General features: G+C 49.5%; 1 protein-coding gene across 1 annotated transcript in view; it reads left to right on the top strand.

The window, feature by feature from the left end:
- LOC147701169 (claudin domain-containing protein 2-like) overlaps nucleotides 1-27,572 on the top strand; it is a 135,486-nt gene that overhangs the window by 70,656 nt on the left and 37,258 nt on the right. The window contains exons 3-4 of the mRNA XM_086929314.1: nucleotides 7,768-7,917; nucleotides 26,775-26,896. Of these exons, the coding sequence (XP_086785440.1) occupies nucleotides 7,768-7,917; nucleotides 26,775-26,884 (260 nt within the window). The 3' untranslated portion in view covers nucleotides 26,885-26,896. The remainder of the gene's footprint in view (nucleotides 1-7,767; nucleotides 7,918-26,774; nucleotides 26,897-27,572) is intronic.

Here is a 27,572-nt window from a genome sequence, read left to right as displayed (position 1 = left end):
TGTTCCTGTCCCAGTGCATGATGGGAACAGGGCAAACCAAACTACAAAAGCCAATTCTTACACTGGGAAGGAAACAAGCTCCCGGGGACCGGTTTCTGGCATTACAGCCGTCTTCAGCCCGGTTTGCTTGAATCCTGATGGTGCAATGAGCAAGGGTCTCACATCTGAGAATACCCTTCCACGCTTAGGGTGGACAAAAATATTTACAACAAGGGGTGGTGAGGGACAGAGTCTCTGAATTAAGCAGAAAGCTCTCACCCAGTCAAGAGATCAGGGCTAGATCCAACACCGTTTTTTAGCTCACTGCACCATCCCAGTTTCAGAACCTGGCTGTATGCAAATTAGTCTGTTCCTGTCCCAGTGCATGATGGGAACAGGGCAAACCAAACTACAAAAGCCAATTCTTACACTGGGAAGGAAACAAGCTCCCGGGGACCGGTTTCTGGCATTACAGCCGTCTTCGGCCCGGTTTGCTTGAATCCTGATGGTGCAATGAGCAAGGGTCTCACATCTGAGAATACCCTTCCACGCTTAGGTTGGACAAAAATATTTACAACAAGGGGTGGTGAGGGACAGAGTCTCTGAATTAAGCAGAAAGCTCTCACCCAGTCAAGAGATCAGGGCTAGATCCAACACCGTTTTTTAGCTCACTGCACCATCCCAGTTTCAGAACCTGGCTGTATGCAAATTAGTCTGTTCCTGTCCCAGTGCATGATGGGAACAGGGCAAACCAAACTACAAAAGCCAATTCTTACACTGGGAAGGAAACAAGCTCCCGGGGACCGGTTTCTGGCATTACAGCCGTCTTCGGCCCGGTTTGCTTGAATCCTGATGGTGCAATGAGCAAGGGTCTCACATCTGAGAATACCCTTCCACGCTTAGGGTGGACAAAAATATTTACAACAAGGGGTGGTGAGGGACAGAGTCTCTGAATTAAGCAGAAAGCTCTCACCCAGTCAAGAGATCAGGGCTAGATCCAACACCGTTTTTTAGCTCACTGCACCATCCCAGTTTCAGAACCTGGCTGTATGCAAATTAGTCTGTTCCTGTCCCAGTGCATGATGGGAACAGGGCAAACCAAACTACAAAAGCCAATTCTTACACTGGGAAGGAAACAAGCTCCCGGGGACCGGTTTCTGGCATTACAGCCGTCTTCGGCCCGGTTTGCTTGAATCCTGATGGTGCAATGAGCAAGGGTCTCACATCTGAGAATACCCTTCCACGCTTAGGGTGGACAAAAATATTTACAACAAGGGGTGGTGAGGGACAGAGTCTCTGAATTAAGCAGAAAGCTCTCACCCAGTCAAGAGATCAGGGCTAGATCCAACACCGTTTTTTAGCTCACTGCACCATCCCAGTTTCAGAACCTGGCTGTATGCAAATTAGTCTGTTCCTGTCCCAGTGCATGATGGGAACAGGGCAAACCAAACTACAAAAGCCAATTCTTACACTGGGAAGGAAACAAGCTCCCGGGGACCGGTTTCTGGCATTACAGCCGTCTTCGGCCCGGTTTGCTTGAATCCTGATGGTGCAATGAGCAAGGGTCTCACATCTGAGAATACCCTTCCACGCTTAGGGTGGACAAAAATATTTACAACAAGGGGTGGTGAGGGACAGAGTCTCTGAATTAAGCAGAAAGCTCTCACCCAGTCAAGAGATCAGGGCTAGAGCCAACACCGTTTTTTAGCTCACTGCACCATCCCAGTTTCAGAACCTGGCTGTATGCAAATTAGTCTGTTCCTGTCCCAGTGCATGATGGGAACAGGGCAAACCAAACTACAAAAGCCAATTCTTACACTGGGAAGGAAACAAGCTCCCGGGGACCGGTTTCTGGCATTACAGCCGTCTTCGGCCCGGTTTGCTTGAATCCTGATGGTGCAATGAGCAAGGGTCTCACATCTGAGAATACCCTTCCACGCTTAGGGTGAACAAAAATATTTACAACAAGGGGTGGTGAGGGACAGAGTCTCTGAATTAAGCAGAAAGCTCTCACCCAGTCAAGAGATCAGGGCTAGATCCAACACCGTTTTTTAGCTCACTGCACCATCCCAGTTTCAGAACCTGGCTGTATGCAAATTAGTCTGTTCCTGTCCCAGTGCATGATGGGAACAGGGCAAACCAAACTACAAAAGCCAATTCTTACACTGGGAAGGAAACAAGCTCCCGGGGACCGGTTTCTGGCATTACAGCCGTCTTCGGCCCGGTTTGCTTGAATCCTGATGGTGCAATGAGCTAGGGTCTCACATCTGAGAATACCCTTCCACGCTTAGGTTGGACAAAAATATTTACAACAAGGGGTGGTGAGGGACAGAGTCTCTGAATTAAGCAGAAAGCTCTCACCCAGTCAAGAGATCAGGGCTAGATCCAACACCGTTTTTTAGCTCACTGCACCATCCCAGTTTCAGAACCTGGCTGTATGCAAATTAGTCTGTTCCTGTCCCAGTGCATGATGGGAACAGGGCAAACCAAACTACAAAAGCCAATTCTTACACTGGGAAGGAAACAAGCTCCCGGGGACCGGTTTCTGGCATTACAGCCGTCTTCGGCCCGGTTTGCTTGAATCCTGATGGTGCAATGAGCAAGGGTCTCACATCTGAGAATACCCTTCCACGCTTAGGGTGGACAAAAATATTTACAACAAGGGGTGGTGAGGGACAGAGTCTCTGAATTAAGCAGAAAGCTCTCACCCAGTCAAGAGATCAGGGCTAGATCCAACACCGTTTTTTAGCTCACTGCACCATCCCAGTTTCAGAACCTGGCTGTATGCAAATTAGTCTGTTCCTGTCCCAGTGCATGATGGGAACAGGGCAAACCAAACTACAAAAGCCAATTCTTACACTGGGAAGGAAACAAGCTCCCGGGGACCGGTTTCTGGCATTACAGCCGTCTTCGGCCCGGTTTGCTTGAATCCTGATGGTTCAATGAGCAAGGGTCTCACATCTGAGAATACCCTTCCACGCTTAGGGTGGACAAAAATATTTACAACAAGGGGTGGTGAGGGACAGAGTCTCTGAATTAAGCAGAAAGCTCTCACCCAGTCAAGAGATCAGGGCTAGATCCAACACCGTTTTTTAGCTCACTGCACCATCCCAGTTTCAGAACCTGGCTGTATGCAAATTAGTCTGTTCCTGTCCCAGTGCATGATGGGAACAGGGCAAACCAAACTACAAAAGCCAATTCTTACACTGGGAAGGAAACAAGCTCCCGGGGACCGGTTTCTGGCATTACAGCCGTCTTCGGCCCGGTTTGCTTGAATCCTGATGGTGCAATGAGCAAGGGTCTCACATCTGAGAATACCCTTCCACGCTTAGGGTGGACAAAAATATTTACAACAAGGGGTGGTGAGGGACAGAGTCTCTGAATTAAGCAGAAAGCTCTCACCCAGTCAAGAGATCAGGGCTAGATCCAACACCGTTTTTTAGCTCACTGCACCATCCCAGTTTCAGAACCTGGCTGTATGCAAATTAGTCTGTTCCTGTCCCAGTGCATGATGGGAACAGGGCAAACCAAACTACAAAAGCCAATTCTTACACTGGGAAGGAAACAAGCTCCCGGGGACCGGTTTCTGGCATTACAGCCGTCTTCGGCCCGGTTTGCTTGAATCCTGATGGTGCCATGAGCAAGGGTCTCACATCTGAGAATACCCTTCCACGCTTAGGGTGGACAAAAATATTTACAACAAGGGGTGGTGAGGGACAGAGTCTCTGAATTAAGCAGAAAGCTCTCACCCAGTCAAGAGATCAGGGCTAGATCCAACACCGTTTTTTAGCTCACTGCACCATCCCAGTTTCAGAACCTGGCTGTATGCAAATTAGTCTGTTCCTGTCCCAGTGCATGATGGGAACAGGGCAAACCAAACTACAAAAGCCAATTCTTACACTGGGAAGGAAACAAGCTCCCGGGGACCGGTTTCTGGCATTACAGCCGTCTTCGGCCCGGTTTGCTTGAATCCTGATGGTGCAATGAGCAAGGGTCTCACATCTGAGAATACCCTTCCACGCTTAGGGTGGACAAAAATATTTACAACAAGGGGTGGTGAGGGACAGAGTCTCTGAATTAAGCAGAAAGCTCTCACCCAGTCAAGAGATCAGGGCTAGATCCAACACCGTTTTTTAGCTCACTGCACCATCCCAGTTTCAGAACCTGGCTGTATGCAAATTAGTCTGTTCCTGTCCCAGTGCATGATGGGAACAGGGCAAACCAAACTACAAAAGCCAATTCTTACACTGGGAAGGAAACAAGCTCCCGGGGACCGGTTTCTGGCATTACAGCCGTCTTCGGCCCGGTTTGCTTGAATCCTGATGGTGCAATGAGCAAGGGTCTCACATCTGAGAATACCCTTCCACGCTTAGGGTGGACAAAAATATTTACAACAAGGGGTGGTGAGGGACAGAGTCTCTGAATTAAGCAGAAAGCTCTCACCCAGTCAAGAGATCAGGGCTAGATCCAACACCATTTTTTAGCTCACTGCACCATCCCAGTTTCAGAACCTGGCTGTATGCAAATTAGTCTGTTCCTGTCCCAGTGCATGATGGGAACAGGGCAAACCAAACTACAAAAGCCAATTCTTACACTGGGAAGGAAACAAGCTCCCGGGGACCGGTTTCTGGCATTACAGCCGTCTTCGGCCCGGTTTGCTTGAATCCGGATGGTGCAATGAGCAAGGGTCTCACATCTGAGAATACCCTTCCACGCTTAGGGTGGACAAAAATATTTACAACAAGGGGTGGTGAGGGACAGAGTCTCTGAATTAAGCAGAAAGCTCTCACCCAGTCAAGAGATCAGGGCTAGATCCAACACCGTTTTTTAGCTCACTGCACCATCCCAGTTTCAGAACCTGGCTGTATGCAAATTAGTCTGTTCCTGTCCCAGTGCATGATGGAAACAGGGCAAACCAAACTACAAAAGCCAATTCTTACACTGGGAAGGAAACAAGCTCCCGGGGACCGGTTTCTGGCATTACAGCCGTCTTCGGCCCGGTTTGCTTGAATCCTGATGGTGCAATGAGCAAGGGTCTCACATCTGAGAATACCCTTCCACGCTTAGGGTGGACAAAAATATTTACAAGGGGTGGTGAGGGACAGAGTCTCTGAATTAAGCAGAAAGCTCTCACCCAGTCAAGAGATCAGGGCTAGATCCAACACCGTTTTTTAGCTCACTGCACCATCCCAGTTTCAGAACCTGGCTGTATGCAAATTAGTCTGTTCCTGTCCCAGTGCATGATGGGAACAGGGCAAACCAAACTACAAAAGCCAATTCTTACACTGGGAAGGAAACAAGCTCCCGGGGACCGGTTTCTGGCATTACAGCCGTCTTCGGCCCGGTTTGCTTGAATCCTGATGGTGCAATGAGCAAGGGTCTCACATCTGAGAATACCCTTCCACGCTTAGGGTGGACAAAAATATTTACAACAAGGGGTGGTGAGGGACAGAGTCTCTGAATTAAGCAGAAAGCTCTCACCCAGTCAAGAGATCAGGGCTAGATCCAACACCGTTTTTTAGCTCACTGCACCATCCCAGTTTCAGAACCTGAAACATGAGTCCCTTTCTCACTGCTCCATCAGGATTCAAGCAAGCCGGGCCAGAAGGCTGAAATGCCAGAAACCGGTCCCCGGTAGCTTGTCTCCTTTCTGGTGAAGAATTGGCTTGGTAGTTTAGTCTGCCCTGTTCCCATGATGCACTGGGCCAGGGACAGACTGATTTGCATATAGCCAGGTTCTGAGCTGGGATGGGGCAGTGAGATAAATAACGGTGATGGATCAAGCCCTGATCTTTGGACTGGGTAAGAGTGGTCAGTTTAACTCAGACACTCTGTTCATCACCACCCCCTTTTCTAAATCGTTTTTGGCCACTATAGGTGTGGCAGGGTATACTCAGACATGAGTCCCTTTCTCACTGCTCCATCAGGATTCAAGCAAGCCGGGCCGAAGAAGGCTGAAATGCCAGAAACCGGTCCCCGGTAGCTTGTCTCCTTTCTGGTGAAGAATTGGCTTGGTAGTTTAGTCTGCCCTGTTCCCATGATGCACTGGGCCAGGGACAGACTGATTTGCATATAGCCAGGTTCTGAGCTGGGATGGGGCAGTGAGATAAATAACGGTGATGGATCAAGCCCTGATCTTTGGACTGGGTAAGAGTGGTCTGTTTAACTCAGACACTCTGTTCATCACCACCCCCTTTTCTAAATCGTTTTTGGCCACTATAGGTGTGGCAGGGTATACTCAGACATGAGTCCCTTTCTCACTGCTCCATCAGGATTCAAGCAAGCCGGGCCGAAGAAGGCTGAAATGCCAGAAACCGGTCCCCGGTAGCTTGTCTCCTTTCTGGTGAAGAATTGGCTTGGTAGTTTAGTCTGCCCTGTTCCCATGATGCACTGGGCCAGGGACAGACTGATTTGCATATAGCCAGGTTCTGAGCTGGGATGGGGCAGTGAGATAAATAACGGTGATGGATCAAGCCCTGATCTTTGGACTGGGTAAGAGTGGTCTGTTTAACTCAGACACTCTGTTCATCACCACCCCCTTTTCTAAATCGTTAACATTCTAAAAGTGGCATTTTAGAATTGTAATTTAGAATCTGCCTTTACAATTAAAGAGGATTTTAAATTACAATTTGAGTGCAAACATGATAGCTCTACCTGCTTGCAATCCAAAGTTATCACTTATTAAATGTAATACGATAACCCAGTGTTTTCCAATGGAAGAGGTTGGTCTTACAGTAGGGATTGCTGTGCATTGTGACCCATGTGTAGGCACCAGAAGCAATCTTGTAATGGGTTCTCTTTAACCAAAAAATATCCCAAAATTGCCGGACGAGTGAGAGAGTCATGATGCTTGTATGTGCATGCAAACAACAAAATAAAAGTGGTTAGCAAAGCTAATAGGTCAGCCTTTTTAGAAAAGAGGGCCTATTGGCCTTACCAATGCTTCATTCCACGTGGGCAGGGCAGTGCAAGGAAATTACATTACCCAATGCGTATTATTCTTTCGAACAAAGCCACATATTAGAAAAATGGCTTAGGTCACTGGTATTGGATTCCTGAGGGATAGATGTCAATCAACAAGTGACCGTGGCTTTGGTAGCCCTTGGCATTTATTACTTGCATGAAGAATCCAGGGTGGCGTGCCTGAAGAATGGCTGCTGGATTTCAATGTCCTTCTTGGATTAGATTTAAGAATGGATGTATTGGATTTGCTTGATTGACTAGATTAATTCACATCAAAATGGTTATTCCTTATGTATGTATATTTAAAAGATGTATTTGAAGTTACAACACATTTCCTAAGAAGGTTAAACAATGGATTTCCTTGAGTGAATTACCCTCATATCTAAGCCCAGGTGTTTGTCTGCTGCTAAAATATTGAAGTAGCCCTTTGGAGGAGTTGGTGTGTGGTTGGCATAGGAGAAAGACGTGCCATGAGGCAAAATAGGAGCTCTTCCACCTGGCTTCTACCTCAGAAAGGCCGAGAGGACTAGGGTAGAGTCAGTCACATGATTTACTCAGTCGTGCCACACCAGTCCATCTGATGTACTTACCTTTCGAGAAATCTCAAGATAAACAACACACCAGCTAATGATACCTTCCCAATACCACACACTCTGTCTGGGATGAAGAAACGTTTCTTTCAAACTAGAAGTTATCATGACAAAAACCTTATTTAACCTTTGGGCTTTTCCTTCTATTTTTTACTCATGCTTTCGTTCTGAAAATCTAATGTTATAGGTGATATAGCATCTTTTATAATTGTATTTTTTTTATTATTCAATGCAGTTGCTATAAATATGACCCGATCCTTCCTCGTCATCTCCATTCCCTTCCTGGTGCTGGCCGTGAGCATGCAGATCTCTGCAATCAAGGGTCACAACTTCCGAGGGAAAATGAACATGCAGAAGCAGGCGGGGCTCTGGTCCCTCATTGCAGGTGGAGTATGAAATATAAACCTTCATCTTTACCCTTCCAGGGCCGCATGTTTAATTCTGGACTCGTTTTTTGAGCATTTTTACAGATGCAGCATTGTTGGGGTCAGCAGACTACTGACTACTCCACTCAAACCACCTCCTCTTAAACAACAGAGCCTTGTAGTATTTTGTTCCAGGATCTGTTGTCCAACTCCTGGCCTTTCCTGTGCTGTCAGTCCCCCATACTGTCCTACTAATGTGTTCTTCCCCTAATCTGAGGCTCTGGTATCCGTGCATTACACCACAGTGATATATTGCTGCATTCCAGCAAGGCGCTATATTATTGACCTTCATCGCTTTTGATTCAAATGCTGGCACCCAAACCAGGCTCCCCTGCTGCAAATAGGCCCTGACACGCTGCACCACTGTCTGTTGCAGGAATGTGCTTTTGAACACGGCACCACTCCCACCCACAGCCTGACAAGGGTCACTCCCTTTCAGTAATGCAGGAATCAGACACACTTGGGGCCCATCGGGAGACGGGGAGGGGAAGAACCGACCAGACACAGATGTAGGTGTGATAAAGGCCGCTTTATTGGGAAACAGGTGCATCCTGAAAACATACCCCAACCTTGGCCTTTGCCGTACAAAACTAGGCCTAACTAATTATACATGTACCTGACCAGAAACCCCCACCCCCTCCCCTAAACCTTTCCCCGCCAACAACATAACATCATTATCAATAAACCAACACTTTTCTCACTGTTTCAAGATCAGCCCTCTGTACACTCCCTCTCCTCAGCCAGTAAAACTCCTTCCTCCTATCCTACCCCCCCCCCCGTTTGACTAGGAAAAGCGCCATCAGACATAATCATTGCAGCACCTGCCCCCAGCGACAACACTACCCGAATCTCTACACAGAAAGCACCTGCTTCACAACATCATCATCTCCCGAGCAACTACCCCCCTACATCCCCAGAAACCTGATCTAAGGGAGGGAGGGTGGGACAATGCTACACTACGCCCACCGGCTGCTGGGTCACTGTCCCTGAAATGGTGCCCAGTGACCCAAAATGGCCGGTTTTAACCCCACTAGCCCAAAAGGCCAAAAGGAGCCCAATTCTACTAGCTAGCCCAAAACCCATGTCCCTTCCTGTGTCCTATCTAAATCTTCCCCCCTCCCCTTCCTCCCGGAGCCCCAAACTTCCCCGGGGGGGAGAGCCTCCCTCCGGTCGGCCACCCCCCGCAAAGCCCATTGGGGCCCATCGGGAGACGGGGAGGGGAAGAACCGACCGGACACAGATGTAGGTGTGATAAAGGCCGCTTTATTGGGAAACAGGTGCATCCTGAAAACATACCCCAACCTTGGCCTTTGCCGTACAAAATTAGGCCTAACTAATTATACATGCACCTGACCAGAAACCCCCACCCCCTCCCCTAAACCTTTCCCCGCCAACAACATAACATCATTATCAATAAACCAACACTTTTCTCACTGTTTCAACATCAGCCCTCTGTACACTCCCTCTCCTCAGCCAGTAAAACTCCTTCCTCCTATCCTACCCCCCCCGTTTGACTAGGAAAAGCGCCACTCGAAAGCCCCCATAAGGCTTTCGACCCCCCCCCTTAGGGCCCCTGCACTTTTGGATACCTGCGCACCCCTATTGCCCGGTCTAACGCCTCCTTCAATTGCACAATATATAGCTCCATCCCATATCTCGACAAGTGAACACCATCCTCAAGAAAAAAGTAGACCGCCCCATATTTCAATTCCGGGTGTTCCATCCTCTCCACCCCTTCCTTGTCACAAAAGGCCCGCATCTCTCTGTTAATCTTCCTCCTAGTCCTATCTATAGCCCCTGGTCTCTCCGCTCCCCTCCAACACCTCCTGGGTATGAACTCGGACCATATGACATAGCACCCTGCCCACTGCCTCTTGATCTCCAGCAAGTCCCTCCTCATTTGTTTTACCAGCGCCAGTCCTTTGCACTGCACCAAGTCGTTCTCCCCCAGGTGAATGACCACAACATCTGGGCAGATCCCCCCCCCCCCACACAACATTGTTTAAAACCGGCACCAACTCGTGCCAACGCATGCCCCCTTTACCCCTCCAATGACACTGAAACAAATTCTCATCCAGCTCCAGGTTGAGATTCTTGCATTTTTCCCACTCAGCCCTCTCCGCTCTTTTGACAAACGAATGGCCCACCACATATATGGACACTGCTGCCGCCGTAGGCCCCGCCACCGCACCTGTAAAGAGACATATGTAAGCAGCGAGCCCAACATCCATTCTTAATCCAACGCTACCCCTCGCAACCTAACATACGACTTATAGCAATCTGATTTCCAGCGCCCCAGCCAGTTTGATCTCCTCCTTCCCCCAGCCTTTCTTCGCTGCCTCTGTCGCTGCCCCGATGCGAAATGAATACGTTCCAAACTCCCCCGGGTCCTCACCCATAGACCGCAGGGCGTGCCGCAGGACCCACAACAACTGCGCCGCCGTCACACGACCCCCTTCGCTCCTGCCAAAGACCTCCGCCACATCCTGTCCCCCTTCTTCCGCCAGCCGTCTCCCCCATTCCGCCGTGCACACCGACTCGGTCCCCCCGGGACCCAACAAGACCCACGTACCCTTCCCCCGCTGATCAGTCTTGGACCGCCGAAGCCGCACCGCTACCTCCCGGCCTTCGATCTCCACATCCCCCCACTTCAAACCTGCATCGCCCCTCAAACCCACCAACTCCGACACCCGAAAGGCTCCAAAGTACAGCCAAGACATCAACGTGGAAAACCGCACCGTCTCCGCCCGATCCCTGCACACCCACGGTAACTGGCCCACCAGGCCTGCCAACATGTCCTCCGTAATCGGCTGCCTCTTCCGCGCTCGAGCTCCTCTCTCCCTCTCCCAACCCTCCAAAAGTTTCCCCCCCAATTCTCCCGCCGAGGGTGCATACCCCCACCACAGTTTGCCCATGAAGGCCACACCTGCCAGTTTACACGCGATGGTCACTCTCGCCAAACCTTTGTCCATCAATCCTAGCATGAAACGCACCACCTGCTCCTCCCGACACCACTTGCCCCGCTGCCTTACCGCTCCAAAGCGCAGAAATTCCGTCCAGGCCTGCTCGTAACTCTTCCATGTTGACGCTGCCAGGGATGACCTCACCAACTGAATGACCCGCGCTCTCCCACCAACCACATCTCCTACGGCACCTCCGTCTTGACCGCCGCTGCCTCCGTGGCTAGCCCATGGAACCTCCGCCACTGGGAACGAGACAAAGCATCAGCAATGTCATTGTCCACTCCCGGCACATGCCTAGCCTGAAACAAGATATCGTGTTCCAAGCACCTCAAGACGAAAACGCGCATCAGCTTCAGCACCTGGGGTTCCCTTGCGGACTGCCGGTTAACTACCTGCACCACTGACATATTGTCCACCTTGAACAACACCCGCCTGTGCGCCAACTCCTGTGCCCACACTGTCACAGCCACCACCAGCGGGAACAGCTCCAAGAAAGCAATGCTCCTACCCCCTGCCTGCCAATGCTCCGGCCATTGTTCCGCGCACCATCTGCCTGCCCAGTAGATTCCAAAACCTCAAACTCCCGCCGCATCCGATGACATCGTCACGTCCCACTCCCAGTCCTCCGGGGGTGCCATGGGCACGCCATTGAAACGCTCCAAAAAAGCCAACCACATGTTCAGATCCTCCTTCGCGCCCGCCGAGATCCGCACATGATGATGCGGCCGTGTCAGACCGGACAATGCCAAACCCAGCAGCCGACAGAAAGTTCGCCCCGCGCGCACCACGCGACAAGCGAAATTCAAATGCCCCAGCAACACCTGAACCTCACGCACCAACACTTTCGGCCTGGCCAAAATGCTCTTCACCAACTCCACCATAACTGCCCGCTTCTCCTCCGGCAGGCGTGCTTCCATGGCCGCCGAGTCGAGCTCTATCCCGAGGAACGACAGCACCGTGCTAAGCCCTTGCGTCTTCTCTGGCGCCAACGGAACCCCCAGGTGACCCATCAGGTCCGTAAAACTGTCCAGACTCTGCTGGCAGTCCGTCGAACCGGGCCGACCCACCAGGAAGAAGTCGTCCAGGTAATGCGTAATCGCCTCAGATCCTGTGCGCCAGGAAAAAGCCCACTGCAAAAAGGAGCTGAATCGTTCGAACAAGGCGCACAACACGGAACATCCCATAGGAAGCGCTCTGTCCACAAAAATTTGCCCATCAAGCTGAATTCCCAACAACTGATGATCCGTCGGGTGAACCGGCAGCAACCAAAAAGCCGATTTCACATCGCATTTCGCCATGAGCGCCCCCGTGCCCGCCGTCGTCACCTAACGCCTTGCGATGTCCACGGACGAGTACGACACGGACGCCAACTCTGCCGAGATAAAGTCGTTCACCGATGCGCCCTCCGGCCATGAGAGATGTTGAATCAGTCGGAATTGGCCCTGCTCTTTTTTCGAGACCACTCCAATGGGGGAGATGATCAAGTCCGGCAACGGCACCTCTGCAAAAGGCCCCGCCATCCTCCCCTCCCTCACTTCCTTAAAGAGCTTCTCCCGGACGATACCGTTGTGTGCGTTCACGGATTTCAGGTTCTCCGCCCACCGAGTGATCCGCGGACCCTCGTACCCCAACCGGAAACCCTCCCTGAAACCCCGACGCAGCACGGACGCATCATCCGCCCGCGGATACGCCTCCAACAACGGTTCTAGCCGATCCAGCCTAACCGGAGTACGAGCCTTTTCCCATGGTACCTGCCCCCCCTCTACCTCCACCCCTCCCTCTGCTGGGCCCGGGCGCCGGGTATTGTGACTGCGCTGGGCCTCCCCAAGGCCCCCAGCATCGCGCCTCTGGATGTCGTCTCCCACATGCGGAGCACTCGTGCCGAAAGCGGCACGCCTGCCGGAGACAGGAACCCCTGTTGAAATCCCAACAGGTTCCGACACCCTGACTACCTCCGGCACCGCCCGCCCCTACCCCTCCACGGGTGGGGCGGGCCGAAAAGGGGGGTGGCGCCAGCGGCAAACCACTGGCCGTGAAGATGGTGCGGCCAAACTTAGCCCCACTCATCGTCTGCTGGTAGAGGTCGGAGTCCAACTCCCCCCAATTTGCCTCCGGGTCCGACGCCATGCGCGCCCGAAACTCCTCATCGTAATACGACCAAGCATTACCTCCGTAAGTCACCTGAGCCCGCCGCACTATATCCATATACTTGAACAGCGCGACCGCCCTATCCGGGTACTTCTGACAGTACACGCTGGCATAGATCAGAAAAGCAGCCGACCAATTCTCAATAGTGACAGGCACCTTCGGACGCCTAGCTAATTCCTGTTCCTCCTCTTTCGACCCTTCCTTGGCCATCAACTCCCTGTGGAGCAACCTCAAAATCTCCACGTATTCCCCCTTCCATATCTTTTCCTTAGTTGCCAGCGACAAGTGCGCCCCCAGTGGCTTCGCCACCCCCATGTACGGCAGCTTTTTCACCGGCACGTCACAACTCTCCTTCGCCCCCGCGCTAGACGCCCCCGACCCACCGGCCTTCGCCGCGTCCCCCGACACCGTGCTCCCTGCCGCCGCACCCCCCACCGATTCCGTGCCCGACCCACCGGCCTTCGCCGCGTCCCGCCGTACTCCCCGCCGCTGCGCCACCTACCCCCTCTGTACCCACCCCTGCATCCGCCACGTATCTGCCCTTCACCAATCACACCTCGTCACCACCGCCGGCATCTGTCCCCACGGACCTCTGGCATCCACCATCCGCACTCCCACCCTCCTGACCTCCATGAGGCCTGCCCAAGCCACACCCCGACCCCGTACTGGTCTTACCTGGCGTCAAGGCTAGCGTCCTCACCGGATCCCGCCGCCTAACCAGGTTTGCTGGGGGGCCGTCACTCGCGGCACCACTTGCCGGGGGCATATCTGCAAAACACTGCCAACAACATTACCAGTTTCCCCCCCTTCCTCCCGCAGTTCCCCTTCCTCCTATGATTCCATCTCACGCTCCCCTCCTCCCATGACCACTCCTGTTGACATCCTGCTCAAACCTGCCTTGTCCCTACATGCTGTCATCAACATCCCTAAATCAACACTCTCCATACTCCTGTCCATAGTTTGATAATCATTAGTTCCTGTCCGATTGCTGCTCCATCCCCGTCCCCCGGTGGCCGGAGCGACCCCTCGGGAGGGGGGCGTTGGAGACCTATGACCTTGCCATCCGCTGCCCGCACGCACATGGTCCCTCGTTGGAGCGCGACCGCCCGTACTAGGCAGAGCCGGCCCATCCACTCGGTGGGTTGGAGCCGCATGCTGCTCACCCGAGCCCCTTACCAGCTGCTCCTGCCAAGAGAAAAACGGCGAAGTCCAGCATGCCGGGGCAAAACCACCGTCGCCACCCCACCCCCCTCTCCCCCCTGCCGCCGAATGTCCTCCTCGCCGCGCCGGGAAGCCCCCCCTCCCAACCCCCTTCAACCCACCCCCAAGCCCCTGTCTCACCCCATCCCCCCCATCCGCCCCCCCTCGAACTCCAGTAATCTCCGCCTCCCCTCGGCCCCCCTCCGCGACCTCCCATGGCCCCCCGAAACCGTACTCTCCTCCGCCGTACCCCCCCTCCCCTTCCCCTGTCCCCCCATGACTCCCGCTGCATCCCCCCCACCCCGCTACACCCCTCGCCACCCCCCCTCGCCCACCCTCTCTGCCCCATGCCCCTCCCCCGGCCGGTCTACTGGGACCCACCATGTCCTCATCTGCTGAAGACCCCAATTCTAACTCAACCTCTCCCCCCTCCCCGTCCCCCACCTCCTCCTCCGATTCTTCAATGAGCAACGGCGACCCCCCCCCTTGAGTCCCCCTGCCTCCCCATCCCCTACCCTGATCTCATCCCCTTGTACCTGCCTCCTACCCTCCTCGCCCCCTCGCGCCCCCTCAGTCTCCCCTCCACCCTGTGCTCCACTCCTCTGTGTTCCCCCTCTGCCCTCCCCCCGTCACCCTCCACCATCCCCCCCTGCCTGGTGTTCCTCTTGTGAGCCTGCACGCTCCCTCGGCCCCTGCCAGGCCCCGCCCCCCCGCGCCCCCGACCCCCCCACGCTTGCTCCCACTCCCTCCCGCCCTCCGCCCCCTTCGCAAATATAAGCGGCGCCTTGCTCCGGCCGCCGCGCCCCCTCGCCTTGCCTCCTCCTTTTTTCAGCGCCCCATCCGCCTTCCTACCGCCGCCTCGCGCCGCTCCCGCCCCCTGCCTCGCGCGAGACCGCAGAGGCTCACACGCCAACACTGCCGCCACGGCGCCATCCGCAGCGCGCCGTGGTGGCCTTACCCGAACTTCCGCCCGCAGGAGATCCGTCCTGCCCGCCTCTCCCAGGAGGCGCAGCGCTTCACGCACCCGAGGATCCGCCATTGCTTCCGCCTCCATCAGCCGTCAGGTACTTCCCGCCTTCCTTCACACGTCGATCTCCTCAGACACCGATCTACACCTAACACGCCCTATCAAAACCCCTTTCTCACAACGTCACGCTAACCAGCCCAACCCAACCGAAAAACGCCACAACACAAATGCACAACGCTACACTAACTGCACAACGCTACACTACGCCCACCGGCTGCTGGGTCACTGTCCCTGAAATGGTGCCCAGTGACCCAAAATGGCCGGTTTTAACCCCGCTAGCCCAAAAGGAGCCCAATCCTACTAGCTACCCCAAAACCCATGTCCCTTCCTGTGTCCCTATCTAAATCTTCCCCCCCTCCCCTTCCTCCTGGAGCCCCAAACTTCCCCGGGGGGGGGGAGAGCCTCCCTCCGGTCGGCCACCCCCCGCAAAGCCCATTAAGCAGAGCACTTTACAGTGCTTAGAAAGGACTAAAGAAGTCAGGCCTCTTTTACACAAACCCAGGGGCGTAACACAGGCCCCCGCTGCCCCCGCATTGCGGGGGGGGCCTCCCTGGCTCCAGGGGCCCCGCCCCCATCTCAGCTGAGCCAGCAAGTCTAAATGATGCTCACACCTCATTAATTAAATAGTGCGCAGGGCACGCCACAGCATCTTCTTCATTAATGAAGGAGCGTACGCCTGGGCCCCGGTCTCCTAATTAATCATCATTGGTATCTTGCGCAGGCCCCTGGCCCGGGCCCCGCCGCTCGCCCGGCAGGGCCTCTGGGCTCAAGTTTTGTGTGCAGTTGTCTCCGCGTCTGCAGCTGCGTGCGCAGTCTTCAGCAGGCAATAGAGGGTGGGGCGGGGCTGCTGGCCATTGTCCTGCGCATTGGAATTAAAAGTGCGCCAGACCAGTGAGGTGAGAGGCATCCCAGGAGGACCCAGCCACGCCAGAGACTGTTGAGAAGGATCGTCATCCACTGTGGGGCCGCCGGGCATATTTGAAGTATTACTAGCCCCGGGGCCCCCTGCCTAGCTTGGCTATTATATTAAATTTTGGTACACGAAAAAAGTTCATCGAGGTGAGAAAAAGTTTAGATAAAGTTAGGAAAATGTGAATCTGATTGTTTTTCGAGGAAGTCTGCCGGCCAAAAATTATTCCATGGTTATGAAAGTTGTTTAGGATGCCATTGCCAGATAACTCTGCTACAGTTAAGCAAGTTTATCACGCACACTGTCGCCCACTCCCGTCTCCCGTCTCACACTCACACCCCCTCACTTCACCTACTAAGTATAGTAGTGAGGATACTTTTTCAAACGCCCTGAATTACTTCCACACAAGGCACGACGCACCCTCCTTATGGTTATGCACGCTGTAAATCTCTTTTCTGCCACGAGGCTGTCCCTCCCTCCAAATGCCCCCTCGCCTAAACAAACACTCAACTCCAACAGGTTTATTTATTTCACCAGCGCTCTGCCAAACTTTGTTTAATAATGCAAGTAATGTATTGCATATCGTTATCTTCCGGTGTCTTCTACAACGTGCTGGTGGAGGCTGGCTGCCTCGCCTTTGGGTTTTCATTTCAAGGCGGCCTTGCACAGACTGGAGTAGATGGAAGCGCGCTTAAGGTTGTGAAACCCAAATCCTGCAGCCGTGCGGCGCGCACAGCTGTACATTTAGAGGCAGATTTACAAGCCCCTTGCGCCACTTTTGCGTCACTTTTCCTATGTTAAAAGTGATGCAAAAGTGGCGCAAGGGGCTTGTAAATCTGCCCCTTAAACTTTTATGTCTACTGAGTATGGGTTTGAGTTTGAACGTCGAGTGATTTGCCCTGCAGCTATCTGAAGCAAATCAAAGCTTAGAGATCACCTATACCAAAATGATAACCTTTGCGTTCAGTTATCCCTACAGCCTACGCCTTTATTACATTTATTAGAGCCCACTCTTTGCAGGTTTGTACAAATACAAAGGTTTGTCGGTGTTTTTATTGCTCACTCGTGGAATATGCCTGCAGCCTAGGATTGTTCCCATACTGGTTAATTTCTTGTAATAAACACAGGGTGAGATTTGAAGTTACAGGGAATGTTGTTCTTTAAACCCTCAATCTCAGATGTCATATTATGTTTTTGTCAAGATTAAGGTCCTTGGACGAATATTGTGTGTTGATTTAAAGTTAAAAGTATATTAGCCGCACTTTTGATATTAGTAAGCATTGTCAGCTATATTTGCATCTTTTTCAACTTTTTGTAGTGATGAACTGCTTTTACATTGATTTAATATTTTATTAATTTTATAGCTTGGATTGAGTGTTGCAAAGGTTTTTACTAACTGCAAAATAAAATAAATGTGAACATTACGTCTTGACGCAGTGAACAAAAGCACCACGGGGCAGAACACATTGGAGTTTATCTGGGTCCATTTCTTCGATGAATGGAACCCTCTGCAGGAAGTAGCTGGTTCATTGCAGACGAAATGCATTAGGTTGGGCCACACATCCTTTCCCTGCGAATTGTGAAAGAACTACTTCTGTTGCAATACAGGAATGGTGATTATTCGATCCAGCACATATCAGCAGTAGTGCTGCAAGCCTGCCGCTAGTGTTAATGCAGGCAAGTAATTGAGCTCAGCAATCTCTACCTCAGTAGCAAGAGACAGACATAACCAGGGTGCAATGGGCTGCTTACAGCCATGCTCCCCAGAGCTACTGCACCTACCACATTGAGGATAGCTACCCTCTGCCTGTTAGAGGAAATGCGGGTCTTGCCCCAGCTGCCGCAGGTCCTGTGAGTGCCACTGCCCCACAAGCAGACACCGGTCCAGAGTACAGGCTGGACCTTTCGAGTGCTCTATTCTCTTTCCCCACCCCTTTGCCCATATCCATTTTGCCACCTGTGTTGCAGGCAGCCCCCTCACCTTCTCCGGTGTCGTCAGTCCATCAGCTGCAAGTGAAGTGAGTGCACATAGCCATGGTGTCGGAGACTTTCCTCTCAAACCCAGCTCACAGTGAATGGCTGGCATCAACAGACTTCTCCTGATTTTCAATAATGATTCCAATATATTTCCTTCCAACAAACGTGTACCAACAGTCAAACTCTACTTCCCACACAAGACCAACACAACAATGGAATCTTATCATTCTATAGTCTTATGGTATGTCACACAGTGCCGTTCCCCTGTAATTTTACTGTTCCTGCTGAGGGAAAGGGGCCTTTCCCCTATAATCACTCGATAGGAGGTCTAGGATTCAGATTTTGTGATGCAATAACTTCCAGATATTCATAATTAGGGACTATATCCAGATTGATTTCAACTGCATTTCTTTTTCTTCGGGTGGACGCAAAAAATCAATACATTTTATAGAAAAACACAAGACTGAGAGTCTGAAGTATAATACATGTTTGATGTACAAATATAACCAACAGCAAAAATAGCATTAGTGTGAATTTGTAAACTCAAGTGACCAGCACTTTGCCGTCTGAGCCATTGAAGTGTTAGCATCCAAAGCTGCAAACAGTGGGTAGAACATGTGATGCACTGTGCCCAGGGCGTAACTCAGGCCCCTCTCTCTCAGCGAGCCAGCCGGGCCTCTGATTGAGGCTCTTCATTTATTAAATGTTGGGTGCGCGGCGGGCAGTTGTCTCCTCATCTGCATAGTCTTCAGGATGGGGCTGGTGACCAATGCCATTGTCATGCGCACTGCACAGCGCAATTAAAAGTGCACGTGACTTGTGAGCTGATTGTATACCTGTATAATCAATCATGTATTGTGCTTTGGATTTCTATATTCAACTGTGTTTGAACTAAAGTAGTCTCCAACTAAACCTCTTATAAGGTCTACCTCACTGATGCATAGAGAAGGCACAGCCCATTCATCTTCCTTCCATTAGCTCTGAAATATGTTTTCAAAGACTGCTCCTCTCTTGATGTGCTGTACTACAAAGGCAGCCTCTTCGTTGTCATGAGGCACAAGGCACCATATTTATTCATCATTCCTTAATCTGCCCCCCATTCCCCTTCACCATACACTTGTTACTGCTTGCCTTTCAACACCGATGGACTGCATCCTTAGACTGCCTTATCCCTCCTCCAAACTCACTGCCGCAGCACCCATCTTAAAAAGTAAGAGATGGCCACTTGACTGCACACAAGCTACATCCATGTTTTTGTTTTACTTGCCACCTCACACCAAAAGTCAGATAACATGGTGGAAGAATATAGTATTGAAGCACATGCACTGTTTGTCTTTGTCTGTTCACTTGATGTACAAAGGGCATGCCTTGTAGCTTTGCCTTTGTCTTTATATGTTCGCATGATTTATACAAGATACTTATTGTGGCATTGCAGACCAATAGACAGCTAATGAAACACTGGTGAGAAATGTATGCCAACTATAGTCTCCCTTTGAGTAAATTTGGAGACTTTGCAACTGCCAGATCTTGGATTTTAGCTATTGACAACACATTGATTGAGTAAGAAGGGAGAATTTGAAGCATGGTTCCACGAATTAAAGATTTTTTGACTACACCCATTCTCCAGAGAGGTGAAATGAGAACCATCTTTGTTGAGAAAGACCTGGTGGCCATCTTACTTGAGAAGGGAAAGGCTGTGCCTGTGGCCACCAGAGGGGAGCAACTGTTAGACCCAATCAGAGCTGGGACTATATTGGAATGTGAAGGTTCTCAGTGTTGCAGTGAAAATGAGGTCCCAATATATTCCCAGTATTCTGACTGAGGGGCCTGCAAAAAATAACATTGCTCCTGTCACTGCCTCCTGGCAAAGAAAATTCAGTTTCACATTTCGATTAAGTCCATAAAGTTTTTATTGGAAAAATGAATTATCTGTGTATGTCATAGAGATTACTGGCAGGGGCATCCAACATACAGCAACAACAGTCCAATCTGAAACCTTGGCAGCTATGCCCCCAGCAGTCCTCGTTTTCCAGCCTCCAGGGGCCCCATCAGCGCTGTAGCGCGCACAGGCAGCACCACACTCTTCTCGCTGGGGCCGGTTGCACCAGTGACTTGCCTCATAACAGTCCTACCTCATAAATTAAATGGTGGTTGCAGGTCACAGTGACCTGAGCTTCCAGGCCCGGAAGCAAGGGGGTTGAAGGCAACTGCCTCGAGGCTAGAGACCATTTGCAAATTTACATACCTTTGTAAACTGGTAACAGAGGCTTAGTTTTTTTCTGGTCCAGTACCCCCTGGGCCCCCACTCTGCCTATTCCTTACATTTGAAATTTACATTTAGTGCTGTAGTGTGAGAATGCATTTAATGAAAAGGAATATGAAGTAGGGTTGCCAAAAGAAAAATGCCTGCCATGTGTTGTATTTATTTGTAATGTGATTTTTCTGTCTTTGTTCCCTTTAATTATCAGTCATGAATCTTTCAGGCAGCCCTAGAACACAATTAAAAGTGTTTGCTATTTATATTTGCTCTTCGAAGTATGCACAGATAAGTGCTGAAAATACGGCTTTAGGTGATACTTATTTTTGTACTGTAGGGGCAAATACTAGATTTCTGGGTGGTAGGGCAAAGTGGTAGGTGGTGGGCTGAGCCGCCGGGGGGCCCCTCCATGTGCTTTGCAGGGGGGCCCCCGCAAGTTTCGTTACTCCACTGCACAAACCTTGAAACGTCTTTGGTTGAATACTGAACATTTGCATATAATGGACCATGGGGTGGAACAGATGACTGAGTTTATTTAAAGTCACCGCGGTGTAGTGATATGAGTTTTGGTTGTTTATTAATTTTCTTTATTGTTCGGAGGGTGAAGCCGATGTACGACCTCAATAAGTGCTGTACAGAGTAACCTGAAAAGAAAGTAGAAAACACGAATAAGAGTTTTATCTCCTCTTCTACATTTGTCTAATAGATAGTGTGATAAGATTATAATCCCTGGGACTGAAAAACCAAAGGCTTTCTTTGAGAGAATGAACCCAAATCACATTAACATTAGTGTAATAATAATGCTAACTTCACAGAAGGTGTTGGTCTAGGTAAAGTAAGGTTTAAGACAGAGCTAATGGGAACAGGTAAATCAGCTCATGGTGCAACTTGAAACCTGGACCCCATTCCCAGAGACCCACCTTTTCTGCATTGTATGATAATGTTATGCTAGTAACAATAATAGAGTGCAGACAACAAGGAGTCTCCAGGCGGGAGTGAACCAAGGATGATGTGAAGAAAGACAGTAGTTGCTTGTGGGAGAGTGCCCCAGCAGACTGGATCCAGAAGGCTTATCCGGCAATATTTGAAGGAGGGCTGGATAAGAAGGTTCCCACATACATGCTGCAGTGTGTATTTGTGAAGCCTTTGTCGTGTAAACAGAATAAGCATTGCAAAGCCAGCATGTCTTGCTTATCAATGAAAGCTTTCCAGTCACTGCTGGGTTTACTCCTGCAGTAAGTCAGCAAACATGCATTCTGTTATTCATCCTTACACCTGTGTATCTACTCATCCTCCCACATACTTATTCTCGCATTCCCCCACTTACGCAATCAAAGTACAAAACACACAAACTCAACAGCACACGCTTTTTTAAACTGCTGCCTAAACACCCAGAGACATCATAATACATTGAATATCCCAAACAGACACAAACACTCTGTGTCACGATAATACACAACACAACTGTACCTGATACCGGACTCCACGACATCTCACAGCAAAAGCCAGGCCAGGCAAGACCCATAATTCTAGCGCAGCGCTTAGATCAGCAGCGCATTTCTAATCACCAGCCTTGAACTCAGAACAATTTTAAATAACCCGTTTTGTATTTTATTTAGTGTTATGTTAGTTTGACCCTGTTTTTAGCGTCATTTACTTGCACAATAATTATTAAACCACCGCATTTCGCGGGTCCTTCTTCCCTCGCTTTGGATTAGGCAGCGCCATCTTGGGAGTAACTTCTTCACAGCAGCGCCACTCAGGGCAGCGTGCTAGGCGGCGTGAATACTGCAAGGTATTTAAGGTGGGCTGGAACTGGGAACCGGACCTTTGACCAGGCAAGACCCATAATTCTAGGGCAGCGCTTAGATCAGCAGCGCATTTCTAATCACCAGCCTTGAATTCAGAATAATTTTAAAATAACCCGTTTTGTATTTTATTTAGTGTTATGTTAGTTTGACCCTGTTTTTAGCGCCATTCACTTGCACAATAATTATTAAACCACTGCATTTCGCGGGTCCTTCTTCCCTCGCTTTGGATTAGGCAGCGCCATCTTGGGAGTAACTTCTTCACAGCAGCGCCACTCAGGGCAGCGTGCTAGGCGGCTTGAATACTGCAAAGTATTTAAAACGGCCATGGCAGCGCGCAGCGTTTGCGCGCAGCGGGAGCACGCCGGAGTCAGGCCAGAGTCCAGCCCGTCTGTGCCCGTCCGTGTGCGAACGGGCCCAGGGGCCAGGACTCTTGGTCGTAGACTCACCTATTCATCGGAAACTCTACATGGTTTACACTCCAATAAGGTGAGGTTGAGTCCAAATATTATTAGCACGCTAAAAGATATGCATATTTTGAAACCTTCAAAGGAAGTTCCAATTTAGATCATCTTGTATTGAAGGCTGTGAGTTTGAATACACGATCTCTCCATAAGCACCACCTGGAAATATTTACCCTGCTGCAAGAGGGAAATATAGATATCCTAACCCTAACCGAAACGTGATTAGATGGTAATTCAGTACCGGACATCATAGCAGCCCTTCCGGAAGAGTATGATGCGGTTTGGCATAATCGTGCTAATAGCGCACGTGGTGGAGGAGTTGCAATTTTATTTAAAAAATATTTGAGAGTTGAAAACCTCATAGCGGAATCAGTGGATCTGGTAGACCTACTTGGAATAAAGGTGATTTTTAATAACTCATGTCTTGCGCTTCTTACAATCTATCGGCCCCCTAACACTACTCTAACATTTAATGATCTCTTCACCCCTATTCTATCAGATATCTGCACTAGATACCAAAAGGTAGTGATAACCGGTGGTTTTAATCTACACTGGGAAAAAATGCCTAAAGATTCGATATCTCGACAATTGGAGTTCTCTGTCCTCAATTGGCCTGAAGCAGCTGTTAGAAGGTCCCAGCCATAACAGGGGACATACGCTCGACCTTGTCTGGACTTCGGACCCTGAAGTGACGATTCAAGACATCTTACCCTGCGTTTGGTCGGACCACTACCAGATTAACTACGTTATTCCCATTAATGGAAATTCCATAACCAAAGCCCCAGAAATGAAGAATGTTCGCCAATGGAAGAAGGTTGATTTGCAAACCTTGACAGGCACTCTTCCACCTTGTATTAATCCCCTTAGCGGCAATCTAGATCAGGATTATATGAATTTAACTCAAAATTTAACTTGGGCGATCGATCAAATTGCCCGAGAGAGGTTACAAAAAGCTAAAGGGCTGGGGAAAGGTGCGCCGTGGTACACCTCTCCTTTGAGAGAACTTAGGAAAGAGCTTCGTCGTGTGGAAAGGAATTGGAGGAAGACAAAGGAGGAAACTGACTGTGAACACTATAAAGTCAAATTAAACGCCTATAAGAAATTGATTCTGACAGCTAAAGCAGAACACTTTGACACACGTATAAAGCAGGCGCAAAATGTTCAGAAGGAAATGTTTAACATCTTGAGAGAATTGACAAAGAGACCGGTCAAAGCTGACTCGGAGATTGACAGCAATACCTTCCAACAGTATTTCTCAGGGAAAGTGCAATCTATTCTCTCTGAGATTAAAAATAATATAGTAAGTGGATTTATCCCATCACAGAATACTAAAGTTCATTAAGATTGTATCATTTCAAGCTTTCCTGAAATTAACTCTACAAAGCTTGAGCAATTGATGAATAGCATTAAATCGGGCTCGCCAGCTGACCCTTGTCCCCCTAGGGTCTTCCGGGCGGTGCGTCCCATTTTGGAAAATCATATTGTCTCCTTTCTCAATTTGTCATTGTTGAAGGGATATCTTCCACCTAGTCTTAAGGAGGCTCGGGTTAGACCTTTGATAAAAAAATCGGGAGCGGATTCAGCTAACCTGAAAAATTATCGACCGATTTCCTAATTACCATTTATATCAAAAATCCTAGAACACGTGCTACAAAACCTTTCTTCTTTTTTGGAGTCTCACAACCTCCTTCATGGGCATCAGGCAGGCTTTCGTGCACACCATAGCACCGAGTTAGGGATGCTCTTGGTGCTGGATGAGCTTAGAGGCATGGCTGACAGTAGGAAACCAAGCGCCCTGATACTTTTAGATCTGTCAGCGGCGTTTGATACTGTCAGCCATGACCTGCTCCTCAAAAGAGTGGCCAGCTCGGGAATAAGTGGCGCAGCTTTTAAATGGCTAGAATCCTTCCTAAGGGGGAGGCCACAGAGGATTCAACAGGGAGATGATCTCTCCGATGTAGGTATGGTGGAGTGTGGAGTCCCGCAGGGCTCAGCACTATCGCCACTACTTTTTAATCTTTACCTACAACCTCTGAGTCTTTAGTGCACATGGGTTGTCGAGTGTTTAATTACGCCGACGATACTCAGTTACTTTTTAGCATTGAGAACTCTGCTATGGCTCAGGTGCATGTGTTAGAAGTTCTTAGGTACACAGTCAGTTGGATGACGGTCAACCTACTGAAAATTATTCCCGAAAAGACGGAAGTCTTGGTGGTATCTACTGGTACATCACCTTGGGGTGATTTGTATTGGCCGCAAGAACTCGGTCCTACTCCAACACCAGCAGCAAATGTAAAAAGTCTTGGCATAAAAATTGACCACGACCTGTCAATGTCTGCCCAGATTTCTACGGTAGTTGGCGTATGTACTGGCCTAATCAGGCAATTGCGTAAGCTTGTTCCTGTGCTCTCTCAATCGATGCTTCGCACAGTAGTTTCAACCACAATTATATCACGATTGGACTATGGCAATGTCCTGTATTTAGGCCTGCCAAATAGTCCGATCAAGAGATTGCAGGTTGTCATGAATGATGCGGCACGTTTAATCTTTAAACTCCCCAGATGAGCTCATGCCTCCCCCCTATTGCTTAAACTTCACTGGCTCCCCGTGAAGCAGAGGGTGGAGTTTAAGAGCTTGTGTGTAGCACATAAGGCAATATGTGGACAAGCACCGGTCTATATAAAGGATCGTTTGATGCCTTATAATCCTACACAATCGCTTAGATCTTCGGATGCTCAGCTGTTGGTTTGCCCTCGCTTCAAACTGGCAACAAAGGGCGGAAGATCCTTTTCCACACTAATTCCACAGCTGTGGAACAAGCTGCTAGACATGCTTCGCAAAGAGGCCAATCTTCTAAAGTTTAGAAAGCAGCTGAAAACAACTTTATTCAGGGAAGCCCTTGGCCCCTGCTAATCATAGGGTATTCTATTCCTTTTCTAGCTGGGAATTGTTGTGTTTCTTGGTCTGAAAGCGTCTTGAGACCTGTCGGTGAGTTGGCGCTATACAAACTAAAGTAACAATAACAATAACAAAGCAGAAGTGGGCCAACCAAGCTGTGAGCTATTCTTTTGTGTGTTGATTTATGGTGATTGTCAGGTGTTATTTTCCTCAGATGTAATTGGCAGAGATGTCTGCCCATGCGATTTAGAACTATATTTGGCCAATTTACACCTAGAAATGCCAGTAGTCCTACTAGCCATAACTCTAGTCATATTAATTCTAACCACGTCATATACGAGAGTCAGGCATGTGGGTCTACTAATTTGTCTTTGAATGCAGTCTAGGCAGAGATTCAAACATTGGCATGTGTATACATCTACATGTGCAAAAGTTGCCTTAGCTAGAGTTACCTGTTTCAGTTGCTTCCAGTCTTCTTCCCGTTAAATAACCTGCGCATGTAGTAGCTAGAAGTGTTCCCAAGAAGAACATTAGTTACAGAGAGAACCCACAATGCTCTGACTCCTCAGATGCATGTATGAGGAACATAGCAAAACCATGTCACTATGTGGAGGAAAACACGGTGGCCATCTTGTGGCTTCTATGCTCATCTCCAAGGCTCTATGTGTAAATCTATGTTTATCTTCAACATATTGAAACCTATTATATTGCTGTAAAAATACATTGCTTTATAGGGTAGCCCAGCACTGGTGGATGTCTCTACTTCTATTGGCTCAAATGGAAACCTCTTTCCATTGGGTGACAGAATGGTTTTTAACCTGGCTGTGTTTTTTAGATGTGTATCTGTGTAGTCGCTGTGGATTCAAGAGCCTGCTCAGGTTAGCAGACTGTTCTTTGGTGTATGAACTGTGTCCTAGACACGCAGGGCCTCTGTAAAGCCATTTTCATTCACCAATCGGTCAGTCCGGTTACTTGTAAAGCACAACTACCCACCCATAAGGGTCTCAAAAGGCGCTGGGTATGGGGGGGGAACGGACATCGGGTCCGCCAGAGGTGCTGTCGGTCAGTCGAAGAGGCAGGAGTTTAATGTGCTCGTGGTCTCTTCTGATACCACCCACAGGGGCAGAAAAGATTGACTTTTGATCAGATCCCTTTTCTCCACCAGGTGTGTTTACTGTGATCGGATGTCTGTGTTCACCGCTTCGCCTGGCATCGATCCTCAAACGAAAAACTACTCATGGTCCTATGCACTGGGCTGGGTCTCAGCAGCCATAATCCTCGTGGCAGGTGAGTCTTCACTTGAGAAAAGAGGGGCCCCTTGATACCCAAAGAGAATAGGTCACTTATACAGTGAAAAGGAAAAAATCCCTTTGGGTAGATTTCATTGCAAACTATTCATTCTTGTCACCTGTCGCACACCTAGAAAATGTACTTTTTCAACTTGCTCTTACAAGGATTAAAATTACAAGTACATTTATTGTTCACATAACAAAATTCTCATTAAAAAAGTGAGCCAACAATCAATATTCTCACTATTTCAAAATTAATAAAACACAACATATTATAAATTCATCAAATATAACATAAAAACATGTAGAGAGTAGAAAAAGGGGCCAGAGGTGAGTCTTCAAACTTAATCCTGCTATGTCCTGGGGTGTTTATAGAAGGGGCTGATACTCAGTAAAGGCCTTTACTTAATTCTAACTTTAACAAAAGAGAGCGCCTGAGAAAAACAAATGTTATGTTCTGTGCAAAGCTCCTCCTTTTGACTTCTACCAAGAACCTGTTCTCCCCATCCCTTTTCACTTAGAGTGTTTCACCACGTCAGGTTATGTTCACTTCACTGGGGCTCACCAAATCTCATATGAATTGTTTATAAAGTAAATACTTCATACTTTAGGAAATACCGTTTGTGGTAATTATTTGGACTACTAAATTAAACCTTACTCACTTCGGCTGAAGT

Source organism: Lissotriton vulgaris, chromosome 7, assembly GCF_964263255.1.
Source record: "Lissotriton vulgaris chromosome 7, aLisVul1.2, whole genome shotgun sequence".
Classification (NCBI taxonomy): Eukaryota; Metazoa; Chordata; class Amphibia; order Caudata; family Salamandridae; genus Lissotriton; species Lissotriton vulgaris.
This window is presented reverse-complemented; position numbering and strand designations above follow the sequence as displayed.